This window comes from Xenopus laevis, chromosome 1L (genome assembly GCF_017654675.1).
Source record: "Xenopus laevis strain J_2021 chromosome 1L, Xenopus_laevis_v10.1, whole genome shotgun sequence".
NCBI lineage: Eukaryota > Metazoa > Chordata > Amphibia > Anura > Pipidae > Xenopus > Xenopus laevis.
In genome coordinates, this window is record NC_054371.1 from 204,541,396 (window position 1) to 204,559,912 (window position 18,517).

The following is an 18,517-nucleotide window of genomic DNA, read 5'->3' on the forward strand; positions in this document are numbered from 1 at the left end:
ATGTGAACAAGGTCACACAGCTCGATGGCGGGTTGAAGAAAACAGTGTGCAAATAATGCCTACAAGGTCAACGTATACACTACTACAGCGGTGGATACGGATTACGTAAAATATATGAATGCTGCTTGAAAAAAAGTAACTCAAGTGGTTTTTCTAGAGACGATAATATTATCAATATTTAGACAAAATGTGAACAAGCTCACACAGCTCGATGGCGGGTTGAAGAAAACACTGTGCAAATAATGCCTACAAGGCCAACGTATACACTACTACAGCGGTGGATACGGATTACGTAAAATATATGAATGCTGCTTGAAAAAAGTGACTCCGGTGTTTTTTCTGGAGACGGTAATATTATGGATATTTAGACAGAATGGGAACAAGGTCACACAGCTCGATGGCGGGTTGAAGAAAACAGTGTGCAAATAATGCCTACAAGGCCAACGTATACACTACTACAGCGGTGGATACGGATTACGTAAAATATATGAATGCTGCTTGAAAAAAGTGACTCCGGTGTTTTTTCTGGAGACGGTAATATTATGGATATTTAGACAGAATGGGAACAAGGTCACACAGCTCGATGGCGGGTTGAAGAAAACAGTGTGCAAATAATGCCTACAAGGCCAACGTATACACTACTACAGCGGTGGATACGGATTACGTAAAATATATGAATGCTGCTTGAAAAAAGTGACTCCGGTGTTTTTTCTGGAGACGGTAATATTATGGATATTTAGACAGAATGGGAACAAGGTCACACAGCTCGATGGCGGGTTGAAGAAAACAGTGTGCAAATAATGCCTACAAGGCCAACGTATACACTACTACAGCGGTGGATACGGATTACGTAAAATATATTATGGCTGCTTGAAAAAAGTGACTCCGGTGTTTTTTCTGGAGACGGTAATATTATGGATATTTAGACAGAATGTGAACAAGGTCACACAGCTCGATGGCGGGTTGAAGAAAACAGTGTGCAAATAATGCCTACAGGGCAAATAATGCCTAAAAGGTCAACTTATACACTACTACAGCGGTAGTAAAATAAAAAAAAGTAAAATAAAAAAAAAATGAATATTAAAAAAAAAAATTAAAGTTGGTGCTGCTGAACTACTAGGAGCAGCAGATTAGCACACCAGTCCCACTCCCCAACACTGCTAGACTAATAGCACTGGGCTCTTATAGTAGTAGTAGTAGTAGTAGTAGTAAAACAACAAAAAAATAAATAAAAGCAGTCCTTACAAGGACTACTGTTATTGCAGCAGTCAGCAGATGAGATCAGAAGCAGGACAGCTGCCCACTGCAGCTACATACAGAGCACTGCAGTAGAAGGTAGATTACTAGCCAGCAAAGCTACCTAAGCTTAAATGTCCCTCAAACCCCTGCAGACTTCTGTCCCTCCAATAACAGAGCAGTATCAAAACGATTACTAGCCAGCAAACTTTCAACTGTCCCTGAAATCACTAACAGGCAGCAGCTCTCTCCCTACACTATCTCTTCAGCACACACAGGCAGAGTGAAAAAACGCTGCAGGGCTTCGGTTTTTATAGGGAAGGGGAGTGGTCCAGGGGAGAGCTTCCTGATTGGCTGCCATGTACCTGCTGGTCTGGGGTGAGAGGGCAAAAAAAAGCGCCAACAATGGCGAACCCAAAATGGCGAACGTCGCGCGACGTTCGCGAAACTTCCGGCGAGCGCGAACACCCGATGTTCGCGCGAACAAGTTCGCCGGCGAACAGTTCGCGACATCTCTAGTTATGCAGCCCTCATGCATTATTAACTATAAGGGAAATATGTTTAGCTTATAAACACTCTTTCCTGATGGAGAGTGTTTCTACGTAGGTAATGTAAAAACAGAAACAATGGTTTATATATTTTTTATATATATATATATATATATATATATATATATATATATATATATATATATATATATATATTATATATATATATATATATATATATATATATAATATATATATATATATATATATATATATATATACTTGTCAAGAAGATCAGCGCACCAACATTGATTATTAGTGATTGTTTATTCCACTGTGCATTCCAATGTTTCGATCCAAATTTGGATCTTTATCAAGGATCCAAATGTTGATCGAAACGTTGGTATGCACAGACGAATAAACAATCACTAATAATAGATGTTGATGAGCTGATCTTCTTGGCAAGTATGTGCAGTATATAATTTAGATCAAGCACCCGTTATATATGAAAACTGATCCTGACGAAGGTCCTGGTTTGGAACTCTCCTTTTATGCATAATATACAAACCCTGAGTGTGCCATTCTTAACTTTTTGCTTTACATATTTGTAACCTATATGTGGAGTGCACCTATATAACTAACTATATATATATATTACACAAAAAGCCATGAATATCTTGCAAATTATATCCTTATAAACGGTGACTAGTGATGTCATCAATTATAAACGGTGAGTAGTGATATACTTTGTCACCTGACTCACTAAAACTTGTGTATTATAATAAATAACGTACCCCTTGTTGGAAAATATGAGGATATAAGAAGTAACCTTGGAGTTCCATCTGCCTCGTGCTTATATAGTCACGGAACTTCTCGTGACTTATAATATCCATATATTTTACAATAGGGGGTACTTTATTCACTATGTAACCCATTTTTGACCACCCCCCTGGTGCCAAGGTGGTACATCTCATAATTCTTACCGATGCAGGTCCTGAGTCCCCTTTGCTAAGTGAAAGGTACTAGGAAACTCCTCTCTGGTAGTGCCTCCACCTAATGGGGTCCCAGAATACACCTGAGGATAGTCCCATCAGGAAACAAATCAATCACACACTTTATTATATAAAAATATAAACTTTATACAAAGAAGTGCAATTTTAAAGAGGAAGTAAAATGTAACATTATACACATAAAAGCATTCAAAGCATGACCCACTACCCTAGGAACCTGTAGCAGTCCAGTCCTGGTAATTCCCTGCCAGAAACGGTCCCGCAACTCCATTTTGGCAGCCCAAGAGTCTCCATCCCGTGTCCCCAAAAGAGTACCAGTCCTAGGTACCTACCTACCGACCCAAATACCTTTCCCAATGGAAAGTATTTGCTCCCATGTGGCAGTCACACAAACAGTCTGTTTCTCCAAACAGGAGATCGCTGAATCCTCATCCTTTCCTACCCCTTCCCTAAGGTAACACTCAACCCAAAGGAGTCCCACAGACGGGTAGTCTCACACAGAGCTGACAGGCATCTACAGCGATGATCTCTTTATAGGCTCCAGACTCTCCCAGTCGAGCACATAACAAGGCTTGAATCCTTCGGGTAGTTGCTCCCAACACTGTCTATAGCGTGAGCTCTCCTGACATCCATTGCAGAACTGCAGCTCTCAACACTCTCCATGGTGTGAACATAAAAATCCGGAAATCCAAACTCCAAACACTCCATGGTTGAGCTTTCAGGCACTGGAGGATCCTGCCCAGCCTTGGCAGGCCTATCGAACTCCCTTTTGCCTACATTTTGCCGGATAGGATTCACTATCTCCAGCGTGAATAAGGTTCAGCAGCAAAACTGTAACACTATAATCTGTAATGGGTGTCTGAGCACATGGCATCTCATTTTATATTGTTGCACAGCGACACTTTGTGGCTGCGTTTGGCATTAGCCATGCTGCACCAATCACAAGGTCTCTGCCCCTTAGGAAACCCTGTATATACCATGGATTCGTAAACTGGATACAATGGCCCCAGGAGAATTGGCGTCCGCACATAGGGGCAAGGGGGGGCTCTTGCCCCCCCTGGATGCACCTTTATTGTGTGAACCAGAGAGAGGAAGGAGGAGGGTGCGACCCTGGGATTGCATTTTAGGACATCCTTAGGCGAAATCTCTGTCCTGTATGCAATCTCCTATGCCAGAGGAATGCCTGCTTTTTCACTCACCCATCCTCAAAGGCAGACATCACGCCTCTGTGCTGGGTCCTCGCTCCTCAGCCATCAGCTCTTACTCTTCACTCCTCCCTCCTCAGCCATCAGCTCTTACTCCTCACTCCTCCCTACTCAGCCATCCGTCCTGGGTCCTGGGTCCTTGCTTCTCCCTCCTCAGCCGGCAGCTCTTGCTCCTCACTCCTCAGGAACGCCTCTTGGCTAAAAGAAATGGCATCATATAAAAAAAAAAAGGTATTGGAGATAATAAGTATCTAGGGGTAACAGATATGAATGTGTGGCTTTGTTATATAAATCCAATGGCTAAGCACCAGCTGATGTTCCATTTTGATTAATTACTATTATTATCATAATAAGCACTTGGCCGTTCCCCAATCCATCCAAAACTTACCTTTTCTCTGCCAAGATGGCTCTTCAACCTGCCTTCTGGCCGTTGCTTGACGTGGCTTTGCCCCCTTTTACGGCACAACCTGCCCCTTTTATGTTCTGATCGCCTCCTTTTGTTCCTGCCCCCCACTGGCCAGTAGAAATGTTATCAAAAGGTGGAAACCCTAGATGAAAGGTGCATAACTGTGTCTATTAATGCTGGGGATGCCTAGAGTTACCGCCGTTCTTGATCTGGCAGTATCGCTAGTAGGAGTAGTCAGGACCAAGGAAGAAGCCCAATGGTTAAAGTCCAAGTTGGCGGTACAAATAGGGATCAGGCGTAGTAGTCAATATCCAGGCAAGAGTTCAATAGGCAGGCAGATAGTAGCAAGGTCAAGGTTCAGGCAAGGTTAGAAGTCCATGAATCAATAACACACAAAATATCAAGCACCCAGGAATGAACAAAACAAATCCTATACTCGGGCATTGAACCTGTGCCGGACAGGTGTCATCATCATGCCAGTGACGAGATGCCGGTGCCGTTACCTATATGGCGGCCATGGGAACCACCATCTTGGGAGCAGCACAATCGGGCTCTCCTGACAGAATCCAGGTCAGGGTAGACATTTCTGTCTGTGATGGCCACGTTTACCACCATGAAATTCCCATAGCTTTCACAAGGGGTGCTAAACATACATAAAAATATGCAAACAAGTAGGGACAAACACTCCAACAGGCAGGGTCTACACCAGATAAGCAGCAGAAGCCCCAAGTTAAAGATGGACCCAGAGTAGTCAAATATATTCACTTTTCTCAGTAGGCTCTTAATCAAACACTTTACTCCTTTATACTCCATAAAAGCTGCAAAATAAGTGCATGCATGATTGCAAACTGAGTAAGCTTGAACAAACTATGGAGATTAGTGACAAAAAGAAAAAGCAAGAAACTTTTTTATATAAACATTTTTTTGAAGAAGTCCATAGGACATCGCAGTTAAGATGGCAGGTACTAGAAAAAATACGAACACCTGGTCAAGGTCTCAAGTTAAAATTGGCACAAAGTGAGGCTTATTGGATATGGCTACTACAGACGCAGACACCAAGGGGGTTAAATGAGGAGTTTAGCCTGGTGTGTTATTTGTAACTATGTATCATGATGCCATTTTGTATCATGTTGCTAATTTGTTTCCATTTTTCCACAGATTCCCCTAACTTGATATTTTTTCGATAGAAAGTAATAAGAAAAGGAAAGGTATGATCAATTCCTTCCTAATTGAATAACTGTATTAGGTCATTAATCCTGTATTTTGATTGTACCCATCTGTAAATTTTTTTTGATTTTTTCAAACTTTAGAGCTAGTTGAATGTTTATGGACTTTACTTGAATTACTGGTGAAACTCCAATTACTTCATGGATCCTGGACTTTTGTATATAATTTCTGGACGTTTCTTGCGATGCAAGGGAAACCATACGGCTGTGGTTATTTCTTTTGACATTTAATTGTTAACTAACTGAAGTGGGTGGAGATTATATTTTTTACATATTTAAGGGTGGAGTTGGGAGGCACAGACCACCTGATGAAGGGGTACGCCCCCGAAACGTTGTAACCTTTTTGGCTTGACATTAAACACGGGTAGTAAAAGAATACGTGTGCATTGAATAGTGAAGGTGCCGTCCTCCTATGCCCCAAGCACCGTGTATGATATTGAGTGACCAGGTGTGCACCTGCATCCTTTGGCTGATCTAAGCTTGAAAGAAGAAATGATAACAAATGAGAACAGGTGGCTTCAGTTGCGTAACTTAATAAAGCCAGCTTCCAGCAAAGTAAAATCTTTGGGTGGGCCCAGTGAGAACAGTCCCTCCTAACAGCAACTCCCAATTGCTGTCTGTAGATGCTGTTAGTTTCAATTTAAGGGAGGAAAGTGGTTGGAGGCCAGGGAAGTGCTATACTGCATACCTTGCATTCCAGACCCCACTGTCCCCAAGTGCCTCTGTGACCCTGAGGTCTGCTGTATAGTAGTTATACCTCTGGTTGGCTTAATGGCTATGGGTCTTCTACATTGTTGCAAGAGTGAGCCAGAGAACAGAAAGGGACAGACAGACACTACTTTCAACTGAACTTACATTTAGGGGCCGATTCACTAAATTCGAGTGAAGGATTCGAAGTAAAAAAACTTAGAATTTCGAAGTATTTTTTGGGCTACGTTGACCATCGAATGGGCTCCTTCGACTATGACTTCGAATCGAAGGATTCGAACTAAAAATCGTTCGACTATTCGGCCATTCGATAGTCGAAGTACTGTCTCTTTAAAAAAAACTTCGACCCCCTAGTTCGGCAGCTAAAAGCTACCGAAGTCAATGTTAGCCTTTGGGGGAGGTCTCCATAGGCTTTCCTAAGTTTTTTTGATCGAAGGATATTCCTTCGATCGTTGGATTAAAATCCTTCGAATCGTTCGATTTGAAGGATTTAATCGTTCGATCAAGGGAATAATCCTTCGATCGTACGATTGCAGTATTTGCGCTAAATCCTTCGACTTCGATATTCGAAGTCGAAGGATTTCAATTCCTAGTCGAATATCAAGGGTTAATTAACCCTCGATATTCGACCCTTAGTGAATCAGCCCCTTAAAAACGATTCCACAATTTTAAATTACTTGTACTGCTTACAATGTTAAAATTACACATTTTTCACCATGCCAAAACAATTTGTGTTAGGAAAATTACACTTCTCATGGTTCATAATATAGCTATAAAATTAGGACACTTAATGTGAAGTTTCCCAATGGTTACAGCCTCAAAGCATCCACATGGGAAAGTTTTAGTAGAGATTTGCACATATACAGGCTACATTCCAACAGTGGTGTTTTCTGATAGGGGGCATTGATTTCCCAATGTACAATATTGGAGACTGACTGGCAAATTTTAAGCTTTTACATCACTCCACTAGGCCCTGTTCTGTTACTCCTAGCAGTCACAAGGCCACTCTCTCATAGTTGGCCAACTAGTACTGGGGCCCAAGACAGAGATGTCATGTCCAATCCCAAAGGCCCATAATTTAAGGAGTCTCAAGTTGGAATAGGTGAGGGCGGATGGGCAATACCCCGTACAACTGCACCCTAGTCACATGCCTTTAGACCTGCTTTACCTATTGTTATGCCCTTTCCTATCCCAAAATAGGCCCTCGCAAGATTGATAATACAGATATGGGACCTGTTATCCAGAATGCTCGGGACTTAAAGGAACAGTAACATCAAAAATTTAAAAAAATACAAATATAATGCAGTGTTACCCTGCACTCGTAAAACTGCTGTGTTTGCTTCAGAAACACTACTATTGTTTATATAAATAAGCTGCTGTGTAGCAATGGGGGCAGTCATTCAAAGTATAAAAGGCTCAGGCTACACAGCAGATAAGCTCTGTAGAACATAATGGTGTTATCTCTTATCCACTATTTAACCTGTACTTTTTTTTACTATATATATATAAACTATAGTAGTTTACCTGTGCAGGGCAACAGTACGTGATATTTTCATTACTTTACAACACTTTCATTTTTTGGTGTTACTGTTCCTTTAATGAATTTAATTTGGATCTTCATACCTACATCTACTATAAAATCATGTAAACATTAAATAAACCCAATAGGCTGGTTTTGCTTCCAATAAGGATTAATTATATCTTATTTGGGATCAAGAACAAGCTACTGTTTTATTATTACAGAGAAAAGGGAAATAAGAAAATCAGAACAAGCTAATATTATCAGGGTACCAGGGACTTGTCTTATGGCTAGAAAAAAAAGATTTGTGTCTGGATTGAATTTATGTCTATTTGCTTCTAGTAGAATATTCATAATTGGCTTCCTGTCTAAAATTATGTTACACTTTCTGATATATAATGTTTCCCAATCATATTTTTTTTTTTAAATCTAAACTCTCATCTCAGTGAATGGAAATGTATTGGTGTGTCAACAGAAATGTACACAGAATTGGTCCTAAAGATTGATTTACAGCATATCGGGGCTTTCATATTTTCATCATCACATTAAGCTGAAAGAGATTTCATTGTAGGTAAAACCAAGTTCTCTTGTTAATGTGATTTACTTGTGTTGTCCCGGCTGGAAAGATGTCATCCATCAAGCAGCGCCTGGTATACTCAGTGGTCCAGTTCCTGAGAGAGCAGAGTCAGCAGGAAGTGTGCTCACCAGATGAGCAAGAGAGCCTGGAAGGTAAATAATTAACTCAAGAAATCCATTAATCTTTGGATGCTATTCCATTAATGCGAGGCATCCATGCTCTTGTTAGGAAATTCCTGGAAGGTTCCTACAATAAAAAAAGCTTATATTCAGAAATCTGTTCATAGGTCCGTTGCCATGCATTGTCTCTGCTAAAAACTTTTGCTTTGGCTATTTAGTTGGTTGCTGTTCATAGTCAAAAATGATCAGTATCCCAATAATCCTGCTTTGAATTCCTAGGTTTTCATCATTTCTCTTAACGTTTCTATCAGGGGCCATTCGGATTAAGTACCTTTAATGAATGTGATTGATTTGCACCACAACTCCGGCCATCTTTGTAAATGAGCCCTGCCGTTATATAGCCCCAAGGTACCTTTGGCAGAGTGAATTGGAACCCTTCCTTGGCACACTTCCTTACAATAGGATTTAAATGCTGCCAATCTGGAAAACCTTGGAACCTTTACCAATGTTAGATGCCCTAGGAGAATGGTCCATCTCCCCTCGCTGGTCCCTTGTTCTGTTTGTGCATGTGTGCCCACCATATAGGTACTGAGTCATGCGTGTTCTGCCTTATTTAGTTTAAACACATACTCACTGCCATGCTAGCTCTGTGTATACAGTTCTGTGCCTAAGCATAATTCTCTGTTATTGCTTTTCTGGTTTTGACCCATGCCTAATCTTGACTGCTTTTTTCTGCCTGCCATGACTTCAATACTGTTTTTGACCTCACAGTCCTGCCTGACTGCATATCTGAACCACTCTTTCTGTCGGGTCCAAAAAGATGTCAGTAAAGTTGGCAGGGGTCTCCTGTGTGAGATTAACCAATCAGTCCCAGGGCCCCTGGATTACTTATCTCCTCCTGCACACTCTTTCTCTGGCTGGGAGTTGCAGCAGGAGCTCCTTTATAGCTGCTGGTAGCCCACCTTACAGGGTGGTGCCAAGCTCAGGGCCACGGGCAGTGTCGGACTGTCCCACAGGGATTCCAGGAAAACTCCCGGTGAGCCCAGGTTTCTGTGGGCCCTTGTGCTGCTAAACATATGGAATAATAGATTATAGTATGTAAAGAATAGAGACTAGGAGAATAGGAGTTGAGCGAGGAGAAGAAGAATAATAGTACTGAGAGTGAGCCCCTGGTCTAAGGTTTTTGGGTGGGCCCTTGGTGTCCCAGTCCAACACTGTCCACGGGTGAAGATTATTTTTCACAGGTGAAGCCTTTAATCCAGTGGCACCTGAGTGGTAAATGGATCACCCAAAGCCAAGTGCTTTTTTAGGCAACTATACTTGCAGATTACTCCTAAAACGACCATTAAGTGAAATGAGTGGTAGTGCTGGTAAAACAAAATGTTGTTATTCTTTTCCTTTGTAACACTAATGTTTCACATGTTTTAGTTGCAGTGCAATGCCTGGAGACTGTTTTTAAGATCTGCCCTGAAGATAAGCATCTTGCAGTGTCACAACCATTGGAAGACATTTTCTCACAAGTAGTTAAGGTGATACTTCATTCTTCCCCTTTACAGAGCACTGGTAAAGCCCCACCTAGAAGATGAAAAGACTGGCCATCTTTTTTTTTTTTTTAAATGTTTTTATTTGCACCAGAAATATCCAACAGACATTACAAAGCAAACATGTTATTACATTTGTGAATAAAACTTTGCAATTTTGAGACTGGGTCCGGTCTGCACACCCTTCCTGACCGTCACCAGTCATAATAGCATAACATGCAACTACAGTTCAATATAAGACAGAGGTAACATAATGGAAATTATGTAATTGAATATTCCCCCAGTTCCCCAAACCTTTCCCATCTTCATAATCAATTAGCCCTATGTCAGACTCCCTGAGGGTATTATTTGCCTCCCCGACAATTCCTCGGACATATACCATGATGTGAATCTGAATACCGAAGCTATTTCTTGTTGTCTTTGAGGGGACAAAGTATACACATATTTTGACCAAGTGTTGAAGAAACTTGCTACCTGACGTTCCCTATTAAGATTAGCCTCCAGCCAGTCCATTTGAAATGCAAAATCCAGTTTCAACTTCGCAAGGTGAAGCATTGGAGGCGTAGTTGAAATCCAGCAGTTCAATATAGCTTTTCTACTGACTGGCCATCTTTTAATATTTGGAAAGGCAGGAGTGCTGCTGTCTTGAGACAAGTGGAGAAACTTGCCTCAGGCTACTCCTGCAAATTACCATGAGTAGCATAAGGGCAGAGACACACTTGCAGATTCAGGGAGAATTAGTCGGCCCGGCGACAAATGGCCTCTTCTTCTGGGCGGCTAATCTCCCCAAACTGCCTTCACGCCAACTAGAATCGAAATCGCCAACGGGATGGCACTTGGAGAGCTTCGTTTTCCAAAGTCACCCGAAGTTTTCTCGTGAGGCAACTGTAATGGAATCTACCTCGGCTTCTCAAGATGGCGTCCAAGATGGCGACCGCCTACCTCACCACATGGCTCTTGCTGGACACAGGTCTATGACCTCACCTCCCTCCCATTCCGGGATTGGTTGTCGGCGACGGAACGGACGCCGGCGTCAGAATCGGGCGCCGGCGTCAAGGCGTCAGCGTGGGGACGCTGGCGTCTGCGTCTGACGCAAGCGCGTCAAAAATTGGCGCCAACCCTGGGACTACTTAAACTCACTTCCCCTTCCACTCCTTGCCCAACTATAGGTTCCTGTTACTGAGTTCCTGGGTGTTATTTACTATATTGATTACTTGTGTACCGATTCCTGCCTGTCTTACGATTCCGCTTGTCTTCTGCCTGGTCTGACCTTTTTGCCTGTATTCTGACGATTCTTTGGATTAAACCCTCTTGTACCTCGAACCTGGTCTGGTCTCCTCTTTGGTCTACACTATTACTGTGCCTTCGGGCCCGTTACAGTAACTTCGGCAATTTTGGAAAATGAAGTGCTTCAAATGCCATCCCACCGGTGATTTAGATTCTAGCTGGCGGGAAGGCAATCCATGGAGATTAGTCGTCTGAAGAAGAAGCGATTTGTCGCAGGGCAACTGATCTCCTTGAATTTCCACGTGTGTCTCTGTCCTAAAGCCACTCTTAGTAACTTCAAGAGCTAAAATTCAGATTTTTAACTTGTAATTTTAAACTTCTACCAGAGAGCTCTGTCTGCACTAGTAATGTTCTCTTTGCATTAACTCTGTCTGCATGTTATGTCTCCATTTCCATTTCACAGGATGATGACCTGACACAAACCAACAAGATCTCTCCATCATCACTATCAGCTGCAGAAAAGGCTGAACAGTTAAAGGATGAAGGTTAGATCTGTTCTATATCTATCTATATCTATCTATCTATCTATCTATCTATCTATCTATCTATCTATCTATATATATATATATATATATATATATATATATATATATATATATATATATATTCTATATTAACTACTGACTTTACTGACTAGACTTTTTTTTTCATATGTGATTATGCATTGTTTTTCATTATTAGGATATGGTATAACCTTGAATGCATGCTTTTGTCATGCTTTTTTAAGGCTTGAAAATCTGAATATTAAAATATTTAAAGGGGCAGTAACCTTTAAGTTAACATTTAGTGAGTTATAAAATGGCTAATTCTAAGCAACTTTTCAATTGGTCTTTCGTATGTATTTATTTTTTTTTAGAGTTTTTTTTTTAAATTATTTGCCTTCTTCTTCTGACTCTTTTCAGCTTTCAAATGGGGATCACTGACCCATCTAAAAACAAATGCTCTGTAAGGCTACACATGTATTGTTATTGCTACTTTTTATTACTCCTCTTTCTATTCAGCCCTCTCCTATTCATATTCCAGTCTCTTGTTCAAATCAGTGCATGGTTGCTAGGGTCATTTGGATTCTAGCAAACACTATTGCCCAGTGAGTCCCATTGCATTTGAAGGGGTGGTTCCCTTTAAGTTCACGTTTAACAAACAAACAATCTGTTTAAATGAAAGATATAGCACTGGTGAAGGCCTTTGTGTGTGCAGCAGTAGCAGCAGTAGAAGCAGTCTAATCCATATGACAAGTGTGCAGTATTTCTGTCATTCAGGTAATGGTTTGATGAAGGAGCAGAACTATGAGGCGGCTGTAGACTGCTACTCACAGGCTATAGAACTGGATCCCAACAATGCAGTCTATTACTGTAACAGGTATGTAGAACTGTCACACGGAGTGCATGCTGATCATATGATAGTATTCTCCATTGAAAGAGAATCTAGCTCTAGTGAGTGGATAGTTAAAGGAGAAGGAAAGTCGTTTAGCACTTGGTGGTGCCAAATGTTAGTCACCCCCAAGTGATTGTATTGACTTATCTGAAACTCCGGCTGGTTCTCCTATCAGCAGAAAACTCCACCTGCCTGGGGTTAATCCAGCGAAAGAGGGCCCCATACACGGGCCAATAAGCTGCTGACTCGGTCTGTTGGCAGCTTTTATCGGCCCGTGTATGGCCACCTTTAGTCAGAAGAGCTGACTATTTATCAATGAGTTCAGGCTATCAGGTAATTGGATACTTCCCCCTCCCTCAGAAATGCAAGGGGACATTGCCTAGTAGGACTCAGATTGAGTCTTTTTTTTACCTCTTGTGGGTAGGAACTGGACCAAACATATAATAACCAAAACTCCTTACAGGAACACCATAGAGAAAATATATAATATGTAGCAGGGCTCCGCGGAACTAGGGGTAGGCAGAGTAGGCACGTGCCTAGGGCGCAAAGCTGGGAGGGCACCAGGCACGTACCTCCTCTGTCGCCTACCCCCAGTCCGGTTCCCTTCTCTGGCCGTCTCTACGTACTGTTCGCGCTTTATGCGCTTCTGCGCATGCGCAAATTCGCCCATGCGCAAATTCGCCCATGCGCACGCGAGGGCAAATTCGCGCATGCGTGCACACTAAATAGGCGCTGCGACTGCCGGGCCTGCCTAGGGCGCCTGCCCAGCATGGCCCGGCTCTGATATGTAGTGGTCAGATTTCTTCCTACTGGGTCCATAGATACCAAATATCTTATAATACTGTGTGACTTGCCCCTGCCCAGATATTCCCATCTGATAAACCAAGAGCCAAACCTATTCATGTTTGGACTTTTTTGAAAGCTAATGTGGGATTGAATCGATAACCAGTTTCTTATAGTGCTGGTACAACAAGTATGGATTCTGGGCTGATACGTATGTTTGAGTAAATGTTATAGTGTGACCTCCACATCACCTATGAGGGGCCTTAATGAGTCACCCCTCCTTGGGCTTTCACCCCTCTACATGGAATGGTTGTTATCAGCCCTATCAGCCAGGGCTTGGAGACGGGTAGACCTTCCAGACCTTCCAGTGAAGAGAGGCCTGTTACTTATCTGATTTGGTACTTGCAGAAATATTTTTTCATGATACCTTGGCCTGTTTTATTAACTCTTGCAGGCCTGTATCATGACAATCAGCTTACGACTGACAGCCAGTGACTTAAATTACATCTCTTTGTATTTGCAGAGCAGCAGCCCAGAGTCAGAGGGGAAAGCACAGTGAAGCCATAACAGACTGTGAGAAAGCCATATCCATTGATGCCAAGTACAGCAAAGCCTATGGAAGAATGGGGTATGAGGGCTACATAAAGTGAGCTTGTGGTTACGGTGATAGCACAGGGTAGCTGGGAGTTTGCACTTACATACAGTACATAAGGCTGGGAGTATCACAGGAACACACTTCTAACATCTTTATTATCCATCCCATGTAGGCGTGCATTGGTGGCCATGTCTAGGTACAAAGAAGCTTTTGAAAGCTACCAGAAAGCCCTGGATCTCGATCCTGAAAATGAATCATACAGAATGAATTTGAAACTAGCGGAACAGAAACTGAGGCAGATCCCAAGCCCTGTAAGTCTCTTTCCTGTGGATAATGAAAGTGTCATTATAGCAAATATTGACAAATATTGAAAACAACCCTTCCCTGCTTTATTTCTTGTAGATAAGCTCTGAATGGGGCTTTGATATGGCCAGCCTGATGAACAACCCCGCATTCGTCAGCATGGTAAGATTTAAAGGGCAAGTAAAATCTGGGTTTGGCAGACTCAAATCATAGATCTGGGGTACATGTAATTTGGTATATGCCATAGTGGGCACCAACTGCAAAAGTGCTGCTTACTCCATTGACATCAGGGGGTTATACACAAACATAAAAGTTTATTTGGGAGGATATGTTTGGTGCCATAGCACAGCTATATAGTGCCCAAAAACCAAAATGGTGGAGCTTTGATGGAGAAGGATATAGAAGTATTCGTAGATAATAGCCTTAGTTGTAACAAGCAATGCCAGCCTGTAGCAGCCACACACAGCTTACAGGGGTTGTTCACCTTTGAATTAACGTTTAGTATGATGAAGAGAGTGATATTCTGAGCCAATTTGCAATTGGTTTTCATTTTTTATTATTTGTGGTTTTTGAGTAATTTAGCTTTTTATTCAGCAGCTCTCCAGTTTACAATTTCAGCAATATGGTTGCTAGGGTCCACATTACCCTAGCAACCATGGATAGATTAGAATAAGAGACTGGAATACGAATAGGAGAGGGCCTAAATAGCTGGAGTCAGAAGAAGAAGGGAAATATTTCAAAAACTATACAAAAAATAAAAAGGCCAATTGAAAAGTTGCTTAGAATTGACCATTCTATAATATACAGAAAGTTAACCACCCATTTAATATAGTCCTAAATTAAAGTACTGTACACTCTCAATATGATAAGTTCACTCTTCTTCTTAATAAACCATTTCAGGTCCCAGCATAAAATATACACCATAAACATTTAGTTTCCTGGACAGAAACAAAAACGAATTGCTGTAGAGAAGCAAGAGAAGCGAGGGCAACTGCCACAGTAGGGAATGAAGATCTCACTTCTGAAGATAGGTTTGTCTATAGAAGGAAAAAATGCCAACAAATCCTTCTGGAGGCATCTGTTAAGAGTAGACAGTGAGAACAGGATAGTTGTGGATTAAAAGTCTTCTGTTATAAATGGAATATGCTATATAACTGTTTATGCTAATTAATCTACAGTGCTTCCATTTTCTAATTCCTTCCAGGCAGCCAGCTTGATGCGGGATCCCCAAGTACAACAGCTGTGAGTATGTGCCTGGTATAAATAACCTAAACTACTTGTTCCAATGGGTTATGAAGTTATCAACCTGAATTAGGTCACTTCGATTAAGAGCAACTAATCCTCCAAGGTATGGGCTTATATTGACAATTTAAGTGCAGGAGGTACATGAACCCTATACAGGAATGGATTTTTGTGCAGGCCACAAAGACCCGGGCCTAGGGTGGCAGAGAGCTTGGGGCGTCATGATGCCTGTTGGCTACATCTGAAATGGGGACTGGGAGATTTTAACAGTTGTTTGAATCTCTTGCCCCCCAGTCCCCAGTGCCTGCAAAGACGGAGCTGAAAGGGGAAGTGGGTCGGGTGTGGAGGGGGAGAGGGTTAGGTGTAGAGGGGAAAAGGTCGGGTGGGGAAGTGGGTCGGGTGTGGAGCGGGAGATGGTCGGGTGTGGAGGGGGAGAGGGTTAGGTGTGGAGGGGAAAAGGTCGGGTGTAGAAGGGGAAGTGGGTCGGGTGTGGAGGGGGAGAGGGTCGGGTGTGAAGGGGGAGAGGGTGGGTGTGGAGGGGGAGAGGGTCGGGTGTGGATGGGAGAGGGTTGGTTGCGGAGGGTGGGGCTGTAGGGGGAAGTAGTTTGGGTGTGAGGGGGGGGCTGAGTGGCCTATGGGCAAACAGTTTATAAATCTGGCCCTGACCCTATATATACTACGTTTTGCGCCAGTATCACACCACATATATCTTACTGGCTGCCAGCTCACCTCAGGCAGCAGCAGCCCCAGGATCGCCGCTGATCATAGTGCCAGGTAGAGAACAACCATTTCTGCCCTCCAGCTTGTAAATGTAATGTAAGACTAAGAACGTGATTTGTACATTCAAATTGCACAGTGCCGTATGAACTGATACAACAAATACCTTCCAGGCAGCCAGAATTCCACATGCAGTCACTGGGGCTCATTTATAAACACTGGGCAAATTTGCTCCTGGGCGGTAACCCATAGCAACCAATCAGATGATTGCTTTCAGTGTTCACCTTGCAGCTGACTGAAAAAGGCTAATCACTGGTTGGTTGCTATGGGTTACTGCCCATTTGCAAATTTGCCCAGTGTGTATAAATGAGCCCCAATAGTATGGATATAATCCTGTCTGAAAAGGTAGTGGGGAATAATATAGTCCATAACCAGGGTACAGGGGGTTTGTGCATTGCAGGATGTCTGGCATGATGTCAAATGCAGCAAACGGCCCAGCTGCGGGTGTTGGAGGGTTAACAGACCTCTCAAGTCTAATCCAAGCGTAAGTACTTGTATTTTATATGCTACATGAGAAAATGTGCTCATTGCAAATAGAAGGGATAACGTAGGTCTGTCCTAACACACTCATCTTGTGCTTGAGAGTTAGCCAATCAAATTCTAATTCTGCATGGAAACAAATACTAGGGATACAGGCCACAACAACACGTTACATGCAATAACAAGATGGGAGGAAAACAGGAATAGTGTAGAATTATGAGCAACTTCAGCAACAGCTGCAAACACCATATAACATTATACTTGTGTGCTTTTGCATTGTATGTGTAGCTTTCGTAATCATTCTAGTTGTACAGGTATGGGACCTGGGTTTCTTTGGATAAGAGATCTTTCTGTAATTTGGATCTCCATACCTTAAGTCTACATTCCTTTGGGCAGTGGCGTAACAAGCTCTTGCTGGGCCCCCTGCCGAAAATCTTTGAAGGGGCCCGTCGTGCATAGTAACAGTCCCGCTCTCTTCCCCCCTCGGTCGCTTAAGCGTGCAAGCAACATTTTCTTTAAAGGAGTTGTTCAACTTTACATTCATTTTTACTATGATGTAGAGAGTGAAATTCTGAGACAATTTGCAAATCAGTTTTTATATTTTATTATTTGTGTTTTTTTAGTTATTTAGCTTTTTATTCAGCAGCTCTCCAGTTTGCAATTTCAGTAATCTGGTTGCTAGGGTCCAAGTTACCCTAGTAAACATGCATTGATTTGAATAAGAGACTGGACTATGAATACGAGAGGCACTGCGTATCTTGACAGCGATATATAAATAAATGATGATGATGATGATGATGATGAACAGAAAGATGAGTAATTAAAAGTAGCCTTACATTTGTTTTTTAGATGGGGGTCAGTGACCCTGTTTGAAAGCTGGAAAGTGTTAAATAATTTTTAAAAAAAATGGCCGTTGCCTGGCCTATATATGTATGTACAAAGCACAGTCTATAATTTGGTTGGTGTTTTCCTTAGTGGGCAGCAGTTTGCTCAGCAGATCCAGCAGCAGAATCCAGATCTAATACAGCAACTGAGGAATCACGTTCGGAGCAGGTCATTTAGCGGCACGACGGAGGAGCATTCTTGAGGCAAAGCAGGCAAGTCATCATTTAGTTCCCCACATTTGGGTATTTGGCTGATTCCCTTGATATTTGCTATGGCTGAGGCTAGAAATGCAACTTTTTATCATAGACCTTAATCGTTTAACATCCGTGCCTTCAAAGGTTCCACCAGTAGCTCCAGACTTTCTGTTGTCAGTTTACAGGGTATACACTGGGCTGCAGTCATTTGCCTGAGCTTGGGAATGACTATATGATATATATAAAAACATGGAGGAGCACAACCTAAACTTGTTTAGCAACTTGCCCGGGTGCTGGTAAATAAGGTAAATAAAGTAACATAGTACCACACTCAACAGGAATAATCAATATTTATTGAAAATAATCCAGCGTTTCAAACACCAACTGTACCCTTTCTCAAGGATTTCTCTTGAAATCTTGAAGCATTTCCGTTGAGTGCAGTACTATGTTACTTTATATAGTGAATAAAGTATCCCCTCTTGTAAAATACAAGGGTATTATAAGTTACTGAGGAGTTTCATATCCTCATATTTTGCAACTGGTGGTACTTTATTTATTATAA

The 18,517-nt window shown here is 42.1% G+C and overlaps 1 protein-coding gene across 5 annotated transcripts in view; it reads left to right on the forward strand.

Moving 5' to 3' along the window:
* sgtb.L (small glutamine rich tetratricopeptide repeat co-chaperone beta L homeolog) overlaps positions 1–18,517 on the forward strand; it is a 34,530-nt gene that overhangs the window by 11,171 nt on the left and 4,842 nt on the right. For 2 of the 5 annotated variants that reach the window (XM_018245605.2, XM_041580589.1), the window contains exons 2-12: positions 5,504–5,553; positions 8,425–8,527; positions 9,923–10,023; positions 11,726–11,807; positions 12,582–12,681; positions 14,003–14,107; positions 14,247–14,385; positions 14,477–14,539; positions 15,582–15,619; positions 16,779–16,880; positions 17,852–17,973. In XM_018245605.2, coding sequence (XP_018101094.1) covers positions 8,425–8,527; positions 9,923–10,023; positions 11,726–11,807; positions 12,582–12,681; positions 14,003–14,107; positions 14,247–14,385; positions 14,477–14,539; positions 15,582–15,619; positions 16,779–16,880; positions 17,852–17,963 — 945 coding nt within the window. In that variant the 5' untranslated portion in view covers positions 5,504–5,553 and the 3' untranslated portion in view covers positions 17,964–17,973. 5 annotated transcript variants of the gene reach the window in all.